General features: G+C 46.1%; 2 protein-coding genes across 2 annotated transcripts; both read right to left on the bottom strand.

Moving 5' to 3' along the window:
* Positions 1–565: 565 nt before the first annotated feature.
* Positions 566–6207, bottom strand: LOC308133171 (meiotic recombination protein REC8 homolog; the record flags this gene model as incomplete). The annotated part of the gene is made up of 17 exons (XM_080500472.1): positions 566–666; positions 773–873; positions 990–1055; positions 1142–1226; positions 1308–1347; positions 1524–1693; positions 2231–2420; positions 2636–2852; positions 2931–3027; positions 3103–3178; positions 3272–3342; positions 3904–3979; positions 4155–4275; positions 4351–4423; positions 4501–4643; positions 4704–4772; positions 6152–6207. 17 exons carry the CDS (start codon positions 6205–6207, stop codon positions 566–568), a joined length of 1752 nt encoding a protein of 583 aa, XP_080356598.1.
* A 277-nt stretch (positions 6208–6484) lies between these two features.
* setdb1b (SET domain bifurcated histone lysine methyltransferase 1b) lies at positions 6485–19387 on the bottom strand. Its single transcript, XM_080501387.1, has 25 exons — positions 19289–19387; positions 18059–18262; positions 17777–17943; positions 17659–17702; positions 16729–16846; positions 16463–16633; positions 16103–16304; positions 15946–16019; positions 15663–15853; positions 14991–15120; positions 14490–14823; positions 13683–13796; positions 13293–13587; positions 12943–13204; positions 12682–12772; positions 12475–12591; positions 12166–12335; positions 11843–12067; positions 11589–11763; positions 10705–10831; positions 10377–10396; positions 9375–9493; positions 9000–9256; positions 8819–8907; positions 6485–7754 (listed from the first exon to the last, which is right to left on the bottom strand). Exons 1-25 carry the CDS (start codon positions 19303–19305, stop codon positions 7637–7639), a joined length of 3831 nt encoding a protein of 1276 aa, XP_080357513.1. The 5' UTR covers positions 19306–19387; the 3' UTR covers positions 6485–7636.
* Positions 19388–19872: the final 485 nt, after the last annotated feature.

The following is a 19872-nucleotide window of genomic DNA, read 5'->3' as shown; positions in this document are numbered from 1 at the left end:
TTAGAGGAGAATCAAGATGTGGTCTGGGGGAGACGAGGAGACAGGGGGGGGGACGCAGATCCTGTTTCACTCAACTTACTCACCGTCCTCCTCCTTGCACCTCCTTAACCCGCGCGGCATGTTTGACCACACCTGTCCTGCGTACGGCGCTCAATACACACCTTGTGTTTTCTTTATGGAAATATCCAGGCGGAGTCAGTAAAATGCTTTTATTTGGAAATAATGCAAAACTCTTAACAGGGATTTTTGTTTTTTCTCTCTCCAATGCACAGTGAAACGAGGTGAATTCAGTAAAAACGTCACCAACGCAACAGTAAAAACTCTAAATATTCAAGTTGATGAAGCTCATTGGGTGTTCATGAAACGTGGAAAAAACGGTATGAAATTAGATTCATTAAAAATAACATTGGATACAATCCTTAAAAAAAAAAAAATCACAATAATTTCATGGCAAACGACTATGTTCTGCATTTGATTCACGTTGAATCCACAGTTTTTCAGTCCAGGAACGAGACTCATTATAAAAACACCAGAACAAGAGGCTCTCTGGGGGACAGATGCGATTCTAGATCATGTGCCTCACTCGGTAGTTTGAAAGTGGCGATATCCAGATGTCGCCGTACGGCTCGTCCTGCTCTGCGCGCACCTTCCTCTCTGATAAAACCTCTGCACACAAACACAAACACAGACAGTCGTCAGTGTCGACGGCTGAAGCGTCGGCGCAATTCAAACGGGAGCAGCAGTTTGAATGAGGAGCGAAACGCCTTCGTACCCAGCAGCCGGTGGAAAGCGTTACTGACGGTCCTGCGGTCCGCGCCGGGCGGCAAAAGAGAGTGGAACAGAACGGGAGCCTCCTCGTGCTGCGGCAGAAACCTGAAGACGCACAAACACACACACGTTCATTCATTCATTCATTTGTCGTCGACACTGAGAGAAGGAGAGAGTTTAGGAATTTAAAAAAAGTTTCGAACGGTTGGTACAGATTATACCTCGAAGACCCTCCTTCCACCTCTGGGATGTCCTGCAGCGCAGAGACAGACCTGGAAACTGATGACCTGGCGAAAAAAAACACATATGTGCACATTAATTTACTTACATAGGCCGTCCCACACACACTCACACGGTTCTGTCTGTTACCCACCCTTCTCTCTCAAAGGAGTACACAGGGGAGATTTCCCGAGACAACTCCCGTTGGTCAGAACTCTCCAGGGGCAGTGTACCCTGGGCTGGACACACACACACACGCACACACACAATTGGTCTTGATTCGATTTGTCTTATCAATTAGCAATATGCAGATATTTTACCTGAATCATCAAACACCCCATGTGCCGCTTCTCTCAGGGCCTGCACACGCGCGCGCACACACACACACACACACACACACACACACACACACACACACACACACACACACACACACACACACACACACACACACACACACACACACACACACGTTATTGAACTCGTGTCACATCCCACCGTCGCCGCCGCACAATTAAACCAGCACACGCTCACACCTCTTCAGGACGGCGCTCCTGCTCTTTCTCAGCCTCCACCTTCTCACGTTCTCTTTCCCGCTCTGAGTCTGTGGACTCGGGCCCTCGCTCCCCGACCTGCAGGTCCGAGCCTGACACGGGCGTGATGATGGCAGCCTGTCGCCATAGTAACTGAATCTCTTCAGGCAAGACTGCATGGGGGGGTGGGGGACAAAAAAACCAAACAAACAGCGCTGAGTTTATTTTTGAAAAGGTCACTGAAGTGACGTTCTGGAGCTGCAGCTTATTGTGAGGAAAGAGTAGAATTCCAGGGTTCATATTATCCATATTAAGATTATTAGTTTCAGAGTTAGTTATTCAGTTAGAGGCCAGATCAGACGTCTGCTACCTTTATGGCCAAATAAATCCTTTTCGTCACAAATCAAATAGAACTGGAGCCGCCAAACACATTCAACCATATATGGTTTTGACATGTGCATATAAAATGTCTCTTGTGTGGCATTTCTGGAGTTTAAATTACAGTTTAGGAAGGTAAACTTTTCATCACACTCTCAGCTAATTATAAGGTTTCAACTTTCCTTTTCAGCAGTTTATACATAATTTTGACATTTACGCTGTTTTAACTATTCTGGCTCTTTTTTTCTTAAAGCAGTGTTACGCTCCAGGTTGCCTCAAGGCGAGATATGAAGCATTATATCAATAGGAAAAATATTGGCTTTGTTACTGACAGCTGCAGCAGGGCGAGTTGAAGAGCGCAGCGGCGGGGATCCTGAGAGAAGAAGGGAAAACGGGCCGTTTGGTCTCGGCGAGAGGATTGTTGATCTGCTGCCTCAACGCCTCCTCCGAGAGCTGCGTCACCGGGTCGAGGAAGAGCAGCTGCCTCCTGCTGGCGGGCTTGACCTCCGGAGTCAACTGATCCTGGTGGCAGGAAAAGACACGCAGCGGATTTCATCGCAATGTTCACTTCGTATAAAACACAGAAACGTATGTGAAAGTTTATTATTCTCTGGTAAAAGTAAAAAGTGACGATTCGTGAATCTCTGACTGTGCAGTAATGTTTTCGTGTATGCAGTATAGAAACTATATCCAGTACTACCATATTTTTAACAACTTGCTCTAATTAGCAGAAGAACCTTCCGAACCTTATGAGCCTTGCCACCAAGCGGCACCTTGACCTCCACTCTCAGGGGACGCTTCTTCCGGTGCCCTCCCGTCGGGGGAGGGGAGGGGAACCCGGGCTCGTGAACGGGTGTGAGCACGCCGGCGCTGGGGGGCTCGGGCCTCTCCGTCGGCTCATCGAGCCCCTCCGGGAGCATCAACTCCTCGCCGGGCACAGTGGCGGGCTGCAATCTGACAACGCAGGGACCACCGGTTGGTTGTTTTGCATTCAAACGAGGTCGATTCCGTTCCTGTGTGGATTGTTTTTACTCAATGGCGGATCCAGTGGGGCCCTTCGCTCTGTCTTTCTTCTCTCGTTCTCCCCTTCCCACTTCTCTCCCCTGTTCTCCTGGAACCTCCGACTCGCCTGTCGCAAAGGTCGCAGGAGGTCAATTCGATCTCGTTTCGTCTGGAGGGGAGAGCTTGCGATTCAGCCACGCACCTTCAGGGAAGCGGTCACTTTGTTGCAAGAGGAAGTCGAGGATTTGCTGCTGGTCGGCGAGTTCCTCGCCCTCGAACTGGCGGCGAGAAGAAAAGAGGCGGGTTTGCGGGAGGATAGATTTGAGATTGTGAATCTGTTTTTTGGGACGGGTTGGTCTGGACGGCGGCACCTCCGGGGCGGGAAACGCCACGGGCTCGGTCTCCCTCATGGTGATGCTCTCCTGGGACGCGGTGATGCTTCCTGGGGACGGGAGGACGGGTGGCGTTAATGAAAAGCCGCCGCTTCAACCGTCCAGCGAAGCCGGCGGGAGAAAAAAAAATACGGCTAATCAAGCAGAAATGAGGGCGCCATCGTCTGCCAAACAGACTCTGGCTGCACGGCCGCGTCTGACCGGCGCCTGCCAATTAAGGAGGATGTGGCTGAAGGCGGTCTGGCCCGCTCTGCCCTGACCCGGCGCTACCTCCTGCCCGCCATTGGTATTCCGCTTTTTGTTTTTTTTCTACTCCACAGATCTTGTGCATAAATTATGGAATTACATCTAATCAGTATTTTATGTATCGATAAAGAAAACGTCAACATGTATGTCTAAATGGAGCAACAAAGACACAGAGCAATCGCAAGCAATCTCTATCTCTATTAATAAGGCATTTTAATGTCAACTATATGAGATATTTTGCAAGATCGGTCAGTTGTTTGTTTGTTTCCCCCCCCAGAGTAAATCTCATTTTCACTCCAGTGGTGACCCATTGCCCTGAGGAGATCATTATTTTCATGTCATCCCAGCCCGTCGTGACATCCTACCCTCCTCAGCAGAGGCAGCTGGGCTCCTCACTGCAGGACGGTCGGGGGTAGAATCGCTCACGTACTCCCAACTCACCTGACAAACAAGAAAACCAACGGTTAATCTGTTTCTCTCCGGCTGCAATTCCAGCGTTTAGCGTCTCCAGTAGATATGCAACACATTTAGTTCCAGTAAATAATCGAGCGTTTTACAGGGCATCACATATATTTCCTTTCAAATCCACTGCTGTGTGTTACTGTGTATTCGTCACCTGGATCAGTGCACTGGGGCTGGGCACAGTTTCCTGCATGTACATGACTCCAAACAGAGGGTCAGGAGCTCCTTCTGCCTCCTCCATCACGCCCAGAGCGTCGGGCAGGCCCACCGGCACCCTGGAAGCAAACGGGAGGCTCAAGCAGGCGTCGACGTCCAGCCCGTTGGAACGTCGGGCCAGCAGCTGCTCTCACCTGCCGGCCTCCATGTCAATTCTCTGCGAGGTCCTTTTTTTCATCAGCTTGTTCACAATGAACTGAATCTCCTCTGAAACGACCGCGAGTTCCAAGGTCAAGACCGAGGCCAAACGCCCGCCGTCGAGTCTGCCGACTCAGCGTTCTTACCCAGGAGGAGAACGCACTGCCGGTGGTACACCACGACGACGCCATACTGGAGCTGGCAGGACAGGTAGAGGGAGAAACGGGGTCGCGGCAGGTCCGGCCGGGGTGGCGGGACGCGCTGCAGCACGTAGTCCAAGATACCGTCACTGGATGGGAACGAGAGTTAAAGCGACGAAATGCTCCATCTGGTCACGTGAGAAACTCACCAAGTGTTCCCAACGTCGACCTTCAGGAATTCTCTCCGAGGAACCTTGATGCCTTTTGTAGCAACAAGCCTGGAGAAGGAAAACAGAGCCAAGGTGAAACCTGGTTTCATGCATTATGGAGGCGACACCAACCCAACAAATATGCAAAGGAGTTGTTGTTTTTGTAGCACTGAATATTAAACCAACACTGAATAGATATGCAATTAAAAGTTGAAAATGAGGCTTTTGTTCATTGACGAGGTGTTCGGGGTTAAAACTGTGGGAAACGGCACGGCTCAGCCAGCATTAATGCATGAGGAAGTCACCTTTCCATTAATAAACATCAGCATCACTGAAAACCTCACAAAAGAGACACAAAACAAACACAAAGACAATCCAGAGGCACTTCTCTTCAGGAGGGTTGTGCTTTTTGGTTCTCCGAGCCAGTTCACACAGGCCTCTACTCTACATGGACCCAAGTGCTGAAACCCGCTGGAGTTTTACACACCGATCAGCCATAACATTATGACCACTGGCTGGGTGCAGTCATTAAGGCTGGTTTTGAGACATCAGGCAGAGACTTCAAGGACATTTCGTCCTCAAAGCTCATGTGTAAAAGCTGGTCAAGCATGGAGATTGGAGTCAGATGACAAAGGTCAAATTGGACGTTTATAAATACTTTATTAGTTTAAAAAGAGGGAAATCAATTTAAACACATTTTTAATGTAACTACTGATCACTAATAAGGTAACTGCACTATTAAATGAACTAATTCATCGGTAAACCTGATATTCTGTCATTTTGCTTGGGTGTGTGTGCTCAGTCTTCAATCTTAATTTTTCTGAAGGGGGCGATTTAATGTTGAAGAAACAAAATCATATCCACCAGATATGACCACTTGTGTGTTTAACGGTTAAATCAATCATGAGATTACTTTTGTGTGTCCAGTTCATTTTAATACAAACTACACAAACTTGGGACCCCCACGCCCCCTATTCTTCTTCAAAGTGGTTAAAAAAAAACTTAACAGAAAACAACTTCAAACCTTGCTACGTCTGTTTACTTTTCAGCTGCACCTGCACTCCACCATCTGTCTTTTAACTCAATCCCTTTCAAATGAGGGGAAAGTTCTGGATAAATGCAGAAATCCACAAAAACCGTCTGAACAAATAACGAGCTTGCATTTAGTAAAAAGTAAAAGAAAACCTTCCTAATCTGCGTTATCTTTTACTATTTTAATCACTTAAAATGACTTTTAAAGCTTGTTCCCTGTCAAGAGTTTGGCACAAAATGCAATGACTCACTTAAAAGTGTTTTGGGGCATTTTTAATAGTTGGATCTTATATTGAGTTTCTAAAAGCTCCACAAACAAGGGGAAAAAAACGTATTATTAGGTTGGTTCGATGTATTAACAATTAAAACTCCCAGAAGCTAAATGAAAACAGTAGTAAAGTATTTGTTTTACTCACCAGATGGTAGAAAAACATCCTGAATGACGCTTTAAAACTGAGGGGTAGTAAAACATGGTGGCAGATTTGGAATAAAACCTAAAAAAAATAATTATTCAGCATAAAAATGCGGATAAATTCCAACTTCTGCTCAAGCGCAAAGACACGCACGCGCGTGCACACAGTGATTGACGTTTACTGTAAGACACACGCTGATTGGTCAGTTAATCTGGCATGCGCTCCTTTATTTGATTGGCATGGACAAATGACTGCAGCTAAACTTAAAAAAAAAAAAAAAAATCAATTGTGTGATTAATCTTTTCCAAAGACTCGCTGCCTCCATTCAGGTCATTTCAAGCAAAGATTTTATTGTGATGCAGAAACAAATAATTGAATAAAATTAGACCAATCTAATACTAAAGTATATTAAAAAACAAAAACAAAAAAAAAACGACACGAGACAGCTGGAATACATTTGTAAGCCCACATGGATTCAGTAACGTAAGGACGAACATATTCGTTCTCTTTCTGCTGGTTTTCCACATTAAACTTAGTTTAAAACCAAACCGGCAGAGTGAGACAGAGCAGAGCTTCACCGTGCAGGTGTTACAATGATTTCTGTACCACAGCTGAAAACTGCACCCCAGTACTTAAACGTGTTTTCAGACATAAATGCGACATCACGGTGAAAAGTAACTAATCTAAAGCTCATGAAAACAAGAAAGCGACACTGAGGTGAAGTTTGTGCCGGAGGCTGCAGATTCATGCAGCCAAAGAAAGCAACAGGATCAAACTGGGTTATAAATAACCCGTTAACTAAAACGAGTTGGACACTCCAACCATCTATATGTAGTAAAAATAAAAGGAAAACATTTGGCAGATGACTGAAATGACCAAGATTGCTTCACCTGCTTCGGTCAGCCAAGGATGTCACAGGATTCATATTTACTCTGATGAACTCAATGAATATTGTTGTAAAATACTTTCATTGTAAAGTTATTTACAATTACTGAGGTGAAATTTTCAAAAGTAAAAAAAAAAAAGAAACATCCCTTCATTTTATGCATCGACACATGTAGTCAAATGACATCATCCATACTTTATTGATACGTCTATTTGACTTTCACAATCAGTGCTTGGTATGGTTCTACTACCAGGTTGAAGGCCGTTCTCAGCAGAATGCAGTGTAACACCAGTGTGTTCACACACACACACACACACACACACACACACACACACACACACACACACACACACACACACACACACACACACACACACACACACACACACACACACACACACACACACACACACACACACACACACACACACACACACACACACACACACACACACACACACACACACACACACACAGCACAAAGACAATGAAAGGCCGAGCAACCAATTCTGCGCAACGGCGCAGAAATCAAGAGGTCTGTGTGATAATGTTGCAGGAGCTCCTTCCAAGATGTCCTCGGCTACAGCGGAGGCGCACGTGGATCACAGCAGTCTTCCTCTACACTCCGTGGATCCGCAGCAGCAGAGCAGCACTTTGCCCTCCACGCTGCCCACCTCGTAGTTGTAGTCCCAGGTCAGCTCGGTGCCGGCACGGATCCGCCTGAACAAGAACACGGGGGAAGTAAGTTAGACCGAGGACAAGGTCTTTAAACTGGCCCAGCAGTGTGTCGAGCCACATGTGAGGTCTGAACAACAAAACATTAGCACATACTGAGACAATTCTTTCAACCAGTTCAGATGTTTTAGTCTCCGGAGTAAAACAAATACAGCCACGTCCATAAAGAGCTGGACACTGAAGTTCTGCCTCAGTGGATTTTAAAAGACTCAATCTTGTGCTTCAAGTGTAAACTTCCAACACTAATTTAAGGTTATTTACATCTGAGTTAAGTGTACAGAGTAGATATTACATTACATCTTGTTTGTGCCATTGGCGTGGTGTAGAGCAGGAATGTGACTGAATGGATCCGACTGGAATCTGAACGCTTCAACACATCTAGTAGTGCAGTGGTGCTCAGACCCGGTCCCCGAGGGCCGGAGTCCTGCAGGGTTCAGCTCGCTCCCAGCTGCAGCACAACTGATTGCAATGAGAGGCTGGTTATTGGGCTTTTTTCACAACCTTGGTGATGACATCATCATTAGAGTCAGGTCTGCTGAAGCAGGGAGAGAACTAAAACCTGCAGGACTGTTTGGACACCCCTGTAGTAGTGCCTCACAAACAGTTGCCCATTAAACTCTTGACCAGAAGTCTGTATAATAACACAGGGATTTATGAATATTGTTTTCCGCTTGACATGAATGACTTCCTGAAACATGACACAGCAGTGCCCCCTAAAGGCCATGATCGTGAAAACAACAAGGCATCGTGTCCACGTTGCCTTCCTTGGCAGAAAGAGAATCTTCAGGAGTGAAGGTTTAGGGCGTGTTCACAGACGGAGGCCGACAAACACTTTTTTTTCTTGTAGTTCTTAGCTTAAAAATGCATCATTTGCACTTTGAGCACAAGTGTTTTTTGTCATTATGTGGTTTCAAATGATTTATCTTCAAATGATTTCTGCTTGTGTATCATTAATACTGTTGCCCGAAACACACAAATGCTTTTTTTTCCTGGTGTGAACGGTGATTCACTTCAGTCTCGGGAGGTTGAATTCAGTTTTAAAGGCTCACTTGCTGGCGAAGAACGCCACCCAGGGAAACCTCAAGTCGTGCGTGTCCACGAAGACGTTCTGGACGAACAGGTTGGGACTGCAGCTGTGCTGTAATCCAGAGAGACGACAGAGATGGGAGATCGTAAACGAGAGGCAAAGCACGAGGGTTGAACGACAACAGTCCACATTTCGGTTCTTACGTTCAGATAACGGCCCAGATTTCCTTCCAGCTTGGCATCGATGATGTAACACGACTCCTCGCCGTCGAAGAACAAGCGGGTGTTCCTGCTGTTGTTTTCCCCGCCTCCCCCAGTCTGCCCCTGTTGGCCACTCTTCCCCCCCGGACCGCCCGATCCCCCCCCGCCTCCAGGCGCACCGGTTTTCACCATCAGTCCGTGGCTGGACTTCAGGGCGATGCCTCGGGTGGATTTCACCGCGACCTGCTTTTTCGTCACCCCTGAGAGAGGCCCCCGCAACACAGACGGCCAAGAGAGGAAACAATTATAGCCAATCCAGCTAGAAGGGACGAGGGAGCACGAAAAAAAAAATATAGATTTTGTCTTTGCTCGCTTTACCCGGGGTCACTTTGTCTCTTTCTTTGTTGTCTTCAGATCCTGAGCTGATGGTCTGAACATCGTCGCTGTCAGAAACGGTCATCACATCCTGCTTCTTCGCCGTTTCCGCCTTTGGCTGACTGCAGAGAACACAGCAAGTCAACAGAGCCGTCTCCATTTCTTTAAGGTCACCGACCGCCGAGTTGAAGAATGATCGTTGGGTTGATCTGATGATACGCAGACTGAAGGTGATCTGATCCGATCGGCAGTAGCAGATTGGGGCCGAGTTTTAGTTTTTTAAATAATCTGCAAATTGAGCCTATCAGCTCAGCCTTTTTTTTCCTCCCCTTTTCAAAACATCTAAACTGAGCATGGTTTTTTTTTTTTTTTTTTTAATGTGTCACAAACTGCCAGGTAACAAATCCGCTACAGCGTCAGCAACAATGAGGCGAACATGTCAGCGGCGTGGACACATTTCAATGTAGAAAGCCAAATAGTCGAACCGCCTCTTGGCAATTTGCAGGTCCGTTGAATACAACTAATTTAATGCGACTTCTAAAAAAAAAAAAAGTAAAGAGGCAGCAGCTTATCTGGTTCGACTGAATAGCAGCTGTGTCGTCGTGCAGTCGAGTTCCAGGGCAGATCGACTGTGGTGTGCAGGTTTTAAGCCGAGGTTCAGGGTGACCACGTGATCGTGACGCTTTTAAAGCTTTTGGTTCCACAATACGTCCTGCCTCAATGAGCACTATTAGTTTTACTCCAGATATCTGGATCTCTTAAACGTCGGTTTTGTCTTTTCAGTTAAATCAGGCAATGTTGCATCTGGGAGATGATGAAGGATTCGGGAACAAAACAAGTTTGTGTCATTTTGTAGAACATAAAACAACTTTGCGGGTCAGCGTGCAAAGAAAATGTAAGCATCCAGATCAGTCAATACTCAGGGACTGAACATTCTGACCAGGACATCGCTAATATAAGACATACTAAACTTTCATCAAGGAATACTGTAAAAGATTCACTCACCTCTTGCCGTCTCCAGGGTCCTGTAAATGAAAATAAAAGGATGATTAGGGGAACAATTATAAAAGAAAAATGACCTATATTATTCTTTAAAAAAAAAATTTTTTATATTATATTAAGTACTAGAAGTAATGGGATAAAAAAACAACCCATGACCAGAGAAGAAGTTCTGCAGAAGGAGAACATATCCAGTATGGCGTCAATTCAGTGCTAAAATCACAGGTGCATCAAAACTGTAACCACACACAGTTCGACCACTCCGAGTGAGCAGAGACACAAAAAAACGTCCCAGCTATGAAAAAACTGTTAGCTGCATTGATTCTCTACTCACCTTCTTCAGCCCCTGACTCGTCAGCCAGGAAGCCACTTTGCTTTTCCCCGTCTCCTCGGGCATGGACGGCGGCTTGCCGTCCTCCGTCCCTTTGGCTGAGGAGCTCATTCCTTCTTTACTATCCTGACTCCCTGGAGCAGACGGAGAGTGGGTCCACCATGAAACGTTTCAAATCCAAACAATGATGCCAGAAACACAACAGAGCTTTTTCAATTCGGATCAAACTTGCTCCCAAATAATTATAAACCTGTATTTTTATGAAGTGACTGTCACTCTTAACCAGGTCAAAAGATACCACTTCATACATTTTTAACAGCGATTACAGTTTTAATAGCGAACCAAAGACTAGTTTGGTTTCGAGTCAAATAAAAATGAATCCAGAATAGTATTGATCTAGAATAGTAATTGCTGAATGAACTCCTTAAGGTGCAATAGGATCAAAATGTTAGACTATAAAGTCAAATCCCTCCAGGACAACATCAACACCACTGTAAAAGTAATCAAAACTAAAAACTACTTTCTCACTTTCGGAGGCTTAAACAAACAGTGATTATCTTTGTGAGCATTCGCAGAGCCCGACCTTTCCTTCTATTAACAGAATATTTCAATCCACTGTTTGCTTTGCCCTGCGGGAGAAAGTGACATCTGTTTAATTTCATTTTCTTACTTCTAAGCTGCTGCCATTTGAATCGGCCAAACATGTTGGTCCGACGTTACATACCCAGGAGGCAAAACAACTCGTTTAAGTTTTTAAATCCTTCTGTCTCGTGCGGCGGGGATTTGTGGAGATGATGGGGAAACGGTTTTCTAAAGCAGCCGTGTGACAAATCGTGGAAAACAAACAAGCAGCGTCACAACTAAAGTGACGGTTTTCTTTGCTGCACTTGCCTTCCTTGTTGCCCTTGACCTGCCCCCGTGTGGTGTAGCTCCTCCACACGGAGCTGGAGCTGTACAGGTTCTCCTTGACAAACGTGTCGTCTGAGCTGTCGCTCTCCTCTTCGCTCTTCGACTCCTTGTCCTCGTCGTCGTTGCTCTCTTCTGACGAGCTTTGGCTTTGAGCTTTGAAGGGCAAAGGAAAGAATGCGGTCGTTAACCGGAACCGACCCCTTTGGCGTCTCTCATTTCGACTTGAACGCACCTCTCTTCGATGGCCGCCCGGCGTTGCTGCCCGACACCAACGCCGACGGCTGGATTTTTATCCTGGCCACGTCGACGCCGCTTCCCTCGCTGTCCGAACAGTGAGCCTCGCTCTCGTAGCCCTCTTTGAAGTTCTCCACGCTCTCTATGTGGTCCAGGTTAGCAAAATACTCGTCGCCCATCTCGAGACCTTCTTTGTCCGCGAAGTCGTCCGTCAAGATTTTACCTGACGACGGGAGGAGGAGCGGAAGGGCAAAGGGAAATGTTCAAGCCTTAATTATGCAACTCTGGGAAACCCCGAGAATATTCAGGTTCGACCCTCACCAGCGTAAATGCAGACAAAGGAGCCTTTGGCCACGTCATCCAGGCACCGGATGCCCCAGCCTTTGTTCTGGGTTTTGAAGAGCTGAAGACGGACTTGAAGGCCGTGCTGCACCAGCCGGTTGGTGCACATGTGAGCACAACATTTGCACATTTTGTTACATTCGTAGATCCTGAGAGAGGCAGACAAGAGAAAAAAAACAGAGAGAGGAGATCGTCATAACACAGCAATCGTAATAGCCGTTACACTGAACTTAAATCTCCCGAGGTGTGACAATGGGCAAGGCTCTCTGTGGAGGTGTAACATCTCACCCTGTGGGCAAGCACTCCTCCAATCGTTTATGTAAATATCCGGCGTTTTGGTTGACCTGTGCCCCGGGCGTACAACCTGTGGCCTGAAGGGTCAGCTGGTGGCAAGAGCATTTAGACCTGCAATAGATAAAAACGCCCATAGAGACATTTTCTAAAAGTGAGAGAACGATGAGACATGATGGGTCCGGGACGGGAAGCGTTACTCACTTATCTCGACAGCCGTCGGTGCAATCACAACCAACCAGGAAGTCAGAACTGGTGTTAATGTACACGCCGTCTTCGGGAATACGCTCTTTACCTGGAGAAGAGCAGATGGCCCATCAGTCTCTCAGTTATCACTCACTTTATTATGAAAACTAGGAACAAAGAGCAGTAGGAACACGTCTATTCTCATGTCAATCTGCACACAGACTTTAATGTGATCCAAAGTGAAAGGAACAACTTGGTCTTCGTCTCAATCCAACTTACTGTAAGCTACTTTAGGGGGCGACGTGGAATCGATCTCGTTGACGCAGGACAGCGGGATGTCCTCTTTCCCACCGGTGATGTCGGGAATGTAATAGAAGGGTCTTTGAGGCTGGAAGCGGCGGTCCACGAGCACGTAGGGATCGAGACAGAACATCTCTAAGAATATAAAGTCACAGCGAGTCTGGAAGAGGTAGTGCTGGATCTCCCCCATGTTTCTCAGACAGAGTCCACACGGAGCCTTGTAGATCACGTGGAAAGACATCTGAGGGAAGGAGACGTTGAAGGAGAGGGTTACGCACACAAAAACGGACTCGTTGGCCACCTTTGTTTTTGTTCCTTTCCACGTTTACCTTTCTGTTGACTTTGCGTCGCCCCGTCATCCGTCGGAAATCGTACAGCAGAGGAGTCAGGAGGGGGTTCTTCCCTCTGTGCATGTCCGGTCGGACGGGCCGGACACGATTCAGACAGGCGGGCTGACAGGCGTGCGCCAGGTAGAAGATGCGGTCGGTCGGTGCGCGGTAGGCGGGCTGATGTGGCACGGTCGCCATTGCGTGAGTGGCGGGAGGCGGGCCCGGAGCCAGGTGCCTCTGAAACGACTGCGTGACCGTGGGTGGGGTGGCGTTTGTCGTAATCAACAATCTGCCACTGCAATCGGGAAAAGCAGAGAAACAACCGGGTCAAGACTTTCCAGAGATTTACATGAAGCGCATAGTTTAGACAGGTAAATAAGAAGAGCTCACGTGGAGAGGTTGCTGAGACTGGTGTTCAGGGACTGCATGACTTTGGAGGCATGCGTGCCGCCCACCCCGGGGATGAACGGCGAAGTACTCTTCTTTGCCATCTGATGTTTATTCCTTGAACATGGAGACGTGAAAGAATATTACCGTCAAAGACAAACGTTTACAAAACTTGTGTTTTTAAATATACTGAATTAAAATGAGTTACAATATTAGTTTTTTTAATTGCAGATGTGACGGCTTCTGCACACAAAGTCATATCAAAGCCCATGGCAGTTATTTAAAATCTACGTCTTGAGGGTTCATCTTGACATTTGGATGAAATTTACAAATAGAAATATTGAAATATATGCGAGGCAAATCATTAGTTAAGATGTCATTCAAATAGAATGACAACTTAACTTCAGCTTTCTGTAAAAGTTAAGACAAATGCCACAAAACTGTACTTATTACACCTACATATTTCATTTAATTGACCAGTATGTCACATTGTAATTGGTAGAGACACTACTAAAGGTAGGAAATCTTATTGATGGTGGGTTGGGTTTTTTTTGTTACACGATATGTTTCAAATAAATAGCTTTTGCAAGACATTTTACAAAATGCTGAATTGACAAAGCACTGCAGCCGTGCAACAGGAAGGCCTGCACCTCACATTAATATATTTTACTGTACAGGCGGCTGCATAAAGCTTTGAAAATCCTTTACAACAACGATTGTTGGTGGTTGTTAAAGCCATAACTTCAGCTTATTTCGAAGAATTGACCTTTTAACAAAGCAGAATTGGCAGCATATTGTAAGATCACTCACTCGACACGCATGGGCTGTGGAGAAAATGTGGGGGGAGTGGACTGAGGAGTCTGTTGGAGCAACGGACGCTGGGGACTCTGGGCCACCTGTGCAGGCTGGCTTGGTGAGGGCTGAGGGGTGAGGGGGGTCTGTGGGATCTGTAGGGTCTGTAGGGTCTGTAGGGTATGTAGGGTCTGTAGGGTCTGCGGGGCCTGTGGGGTCTGGAGGGTCTGGAGGGTCTGGAGGGCCTGCGGGGTCTGTGGGGTCTGAGGGGTCTGTGGCGTTTTGGCCAGAGAAGCTCCGATGTGTCCATCACTGGTGTACTGAACAACTGGACCTTTACTCCTCAACGCTCCTGGAGTTGGGAAAAAAAAAGCAATAACTCAAGTCACACACATGTCAGAAAGCTTGAAATACCGAGTTGTTTTTATATTCTCTTATTTAGCAGATCAGTGTCAGTTAAAAAAAAAAATGGGGGGGGGGGGGGGGTGAGCATGCAGGTGTGATAGAAGAGGTTGTTACCCATGTTGGGTCTGGTCCTCTGCTGGCCTGCCAGCTTCTTCTCCTGAGCGTTGGCTGTGGTCAGCTTCAGATTGAACATCGGCTCCAACCTGGTGGAGCCTCTGTAGATCCACTCGCTCCTCTTATCGTCCTGATCAACACCACACAACGCAAGACCATTGACTAATTTCCCGACAGCACGCAACGGATGTTTGTGCTTCTGCAAAGCATTCACAGCGTTTCACTTTCCCCCACATTTTGCCTTGTTACAGCGTTTGTCCACAATGGATTAAATGCATAGTTTTCCTGAAAATTCAACACACAACACCCCATAATGACGACGCGAAAAACTTTACTGGGGGAGATTTTTTGCTAATTTATTAAAAAATAAACTAAGAAATCGCATGTACATCAGTATCCACAGCATTTGCTCAGTACTTGAGCCTGAGCGCTCGGTTAAGATGGCCGGCCAGCTCCAGGAAGAGTCCTGCTGGTTGCCAACGTCTTCCACTTACAGACGACGGAGGCCACTGTGCTCATTGGGACCTTATAAGCAGAGATTTTTCTGCAACCTTCCCTAGATTTCCTTCCCCGGGAGCACTGGAAATACTTTCTGTACATTACATGTGTGGTCATCACAGTTCCCCTGGTTTTGATTTGGGAAGATTGATGCAGAATCTGAAAGTGACCTACCAAAAAGAGGATCTTGACCAAGCTGCCATCGACTTCCTCAACCTTGCTCTTCCACCAGGTTCCCTCCCACTCGGTCTTTATTATCTGGTTGACCTTGAGGAGCACCATCGGCCTGCTGGGGTAGGCAGTGATGTACTCCTCGATGAAGTCTCGACACGAGGCATCCTCTATGTCCTCCCAGGTACGCTTTACTGTACAAACAAAGATGACATCGCTTGTTGTATTAGACAAGATGAACACATACGGGCTCATTTTTATTAAAGCCTCGGACACTGCCACTTACGTGGTCGGCAAACCGGGTACAGTTCAGGTAGGGTCACATATGAAGCATAGCCATCGTCAAAGAAGATCAGGAACCTGAGACACACAACAACAACAACAACAACGACGATAAACAAACATAGGATACCAGCACTGCTTCCAGATGTTTATCCACTCACCTCATCCGGTTCTTGTTGTTGGGCATCTCCGCCACTATTCCAGCGTACAGCCACACCAGGTTCCCATCCTTGTACTTGGCAACAACGCGAGCGCCCACATAAAGGCTCTCCAGGGTGGGGTTATAGTCAAACGCTACATGATTTCCAGACAGCAGACTCTTGCCTTTATCAAACTTTACTTTATACTTCAAAACACCATTCCCTAAAAAAATGGATCAGAAAAATGGATCAGAAAACCGATCAAGTAAAAGGCAAAGATATGGGGACAAAGTGATGAAGAACAACTTGTTCCTGATATGTCAAACGTGTATTGAGAGTGTCACTGAGCCGGATGTGGAGGAAAAGAAAATGGCAACACACCGACAGGATTGATGGCGACGAGGGTGCCTTTGTGCCACGTCTTGGTGCGTTTCTTTCCCAGGATACTCATCCCGACCCTGAGCTCGTCTTCGGCCATGTTGGGGTTTGGCTGGGTCACCGACTGAGAAGCAACTTGAGACACGAACACCGCCGGGCCGGACGTCTGCAAACCTGGAAAGTCATTTCGCATCATTTATTCTTCTACGTGAGCACAAAGGCAAGAGGCGAGAGCCCGGTGGCGGTGGGGGGGGGCTGACCGGACTCACCTGCGGTGTGTGTCGGAGATCGGAGCAGCGGAGAGCCTGCAGAAGGTTTGGTGACCATGTGAATCAACTTCTGCACCTGATGGGAGGTTTTCTGCAGCGCAGCAGAAGCGTCTTTGAGCTGGATGGAATAAAACAAAAGGGCAAATGCAGTGGCGGCTGGTGGTTAATCTCTTTCATTAACATTCAATTTCAGCCCATGTTAACTTCATATAAATGCAGCGCGCGCTCATTCACACTCTTTTATTAACATACTTGTAAACAAAAAACCTAAAAAAAAAAAAGAAAAGAAATGCAAAATAAACTGTCCCTTTTCTAAGCTCTTAGATTAATACATCTAAGAGCTTAATAGTGTAGATATGATATATAGATAATAGAAATTAGCATATCTTAACATTGATAAACATTAAGAAACCTGTACATACTTTCAAAATCATTGTGTGCATTTAAAAATAACTATTCTATTGTAACAGCTAAGTAAAAACAATAGTCCTCCCTGTGGTGATCGATCATAGGATTTATTTCAATCTCGCTTAAAAAAAATAAAAAGCCTGGAAAACCTGGTACCGTTGCATGAGTCCATTAAAGATTTGACTATTTTTTTCCTGCTCATCCCACAAAAACATAAAACATCACTAAGGCATGTTAAGACAAAGAAATAGTGAACCAAACACTGATTTCTTTACTTTTCAAATCTTACCAGTTAAATGACATTTCTCAAAGCATGTAAAATACATAAAGACTCCTCAAAACCCACATGTTCAAAATTGTTTTTTCTCAACCTCTTCATTTCATTTTTTTTGTTACCTTCTTTATTGCATTATTTGCGTTTCTATGTGAAGTGTTCAGAAAGTTCAGAAAAAGCACTGTATTCTTATCATAGTTATAATAAAACACCTCAATGAGAAATCGTGTCTTTTTTGTTGCTCTCACCTCGGAATCTTTGGCAGTAGTTAAAGGCTTCTTTGGAGGAACCACTAAAAACGGCGAAAAAGAGAAAAGTCAGTGATGAATATGAACACGGCGGCCCGAATGCTTAACGCCAACTTACAGCAGCCGACAGCAATGACGTCGTCGTCGTCGTCATCGTCGATCTCAATGACTTCAGAGGACAGCACCTTCCCGCCGCCCCCCTCGTCCTCCGAGCTGCTCTCCCGGTAGACGAGGCCGTTCCTTTGGTAAGTCGCCTTCACCAGCTTCTCACACTCCAACACAGACCTGAAGACGGTGACCGGGGGGGGGGGGGGGGGTTGGATACAAGGTCGAATCAATCAGTGCTGATGTACAGAAGCCGCCGAGCCACTTTCACAAGAAGGAAATGTTTCATTCTCACTGGTTGGCGTCATTGAGAAGCTTCTCCGTCTTCTCCTTCTCCTCCTCCTTCTGCTCCACCCACTGCTTCAGTTCGGTGAGCTGGGCCTTCTTCTTCTGCACCATCTCGCTCTTCTCCACCACGTCGTCGATCCACTTCTTCAACTCGTCCAGGGAGATGCCCAGCTCCTCTTCCATGCTGGAGTCCCAGCCGTCCACCTCCATTCTGAAAGGCAATGGAGGCAAATCATTGACGATCGCGCCATTTATTCAGCACCTCTTCCCACAGTTTGCAGAGTGTAGATTTCCTCACTCGACCATTCACACATCTATAGATCATAACCTGTGCTTAGTGGGTGACGGGATGGTTTACTCTCCGACTCTGACATTGAGAATGCATGTTTAAGTTAGTAAACACAAATCAGCCAATTTATTAGGTGCACTTCTTCAAGCTGGTGGGATTTAACACATCAACATACAGATATAAATGCTCCCTTTATTATCAGACTACCAATTAGTCGCTAAAATGAAGGTAAGTGAAGTTTGGATGAGATGTGATTGTGTTTCTACGAGGGACTGTCCAGCTCACTGACAGCTGGGATAAGAGCCGGATGTTTGGATAAACACGTGGAACAGGAGGAAGAAAGAAACTCAACCATCCACTCTGACCGTGCAGGTTTGCAGAGGCAGCTGCTGCCATACAGACGTAGAATATATTCTGCAATACTTGTAAACAACGTCAACAAAAAAAAGCTCAAACTGAGCTGGTCTGCAGGCTGCAGCTCTGTGCGAGCACACGTTAACCTTCCAGGGACGTTTGTGGAGAAAAAGAACATTTCACACAAGTGAAGTACTGGACTGATCAGGTCTGATGAGACAAGCATCATCATCATCATCATCACTCTGAATCGCAGCAGAGCGGCTAAACAACCTGCTAGCTCCGGTTAGCACCAAAAACAACACTTGCAAGTCGCAATCTACTGAACCTCACTGGATAACCTCCCGCTTAATGTCCACAGGCTGCCGATTCGAACCACCCTGCCTCCATTTACACATTATAACACAATAGAGGGCTTAACGCCGATTAGATTTACACACAAAACGTGAGTTAGCTCTTGTTAGCTTTTAGCATTAGCGTGGAAAAAAAAACTCTCAGCCGTGTGAAGAAACAAGCAAAGATCAGCGAGTCCGAGAACTGCTCTCACACAAACATGAGCCAATGCATAAAACTTTACGTGTTATTATCACTCACCTCTCACTGCTTTCCATCCTGTCTGCTTGCACAAATTTGAGCTAGCCTGCTAATGCTACCGTCTGCCTACAATGGAGTGTGCACATGTTTTGATACCCGGTGTGTCCGGAGGGGGCGGTGTTCGACTGCGCTGGTTGACCCGCCCACTTGGGATACTCGGGGGTATAAAATGAGCATTTTTCCAGCTCTACATGGATCATAAGAAGGTGCTATTCAGAGAGAAGTGTCCAACAGTTTTTGTACTTACAACTTATTTTAATTACCGAGACAAACCCCTCCATTAGAAAGATATTCTAAAACCTAAATATGCAGCTTGAATCATCACCAACACATGCTTTACTGTTGGCTTGAAATATTGGATTAATTCCCAAAAAAGAAATTGCAATTGCACGAGAATTAGAGGAAAGAAGTTTCTTGAACATCTGTCCCAAATTAAAGCATCTGTGCTCTATTAGTCCAGAAGGGAGGAGATTTGTTGTTTTTTTTCCTGCATGAATCGTGCAGTTTTTCATCATGTACATTGTGGAATGTCATAGAACTCAGAGTTAATCTTAGACAGCCTGTTTTCTGTGGGTCAACACAGA

This window comes from Blennius ocellaris, assembly GCF_963422515.1.
Source record: "Blennius ocellaris genome assembly, chromosome: 8".
In the NCBI taxonomy this organism is placed as follows: domain Eukaryota; kingdom Metazoa; phylum Chordata; class Actinopteri; order Blenniiformes; family Blenniidae; genus Blennius; species Blennius ocellaris.
This window is presented reverse-complemented; position numbering and strand designations above follow the sequence as displayed.

Coding starts and splice junctions, on each gene's coding strand:
- setdb1b (XM_080501387.1), bottom strand. Junction 10,832..11,588: donor AAGGGCAACAAGGAAGGCAA/GTGCAGCAAAGA, acceptor TGCTCCAGGGAG/TCAGGATAGTAAAGAAGGAA. Junction 8,908..8,999: donor ATCTGGGCCGTTATCTGAAC/GTAAGAACCGAA, acceptor TCTGGATTACAG/CACAGCTGCAGTCCCAACCT.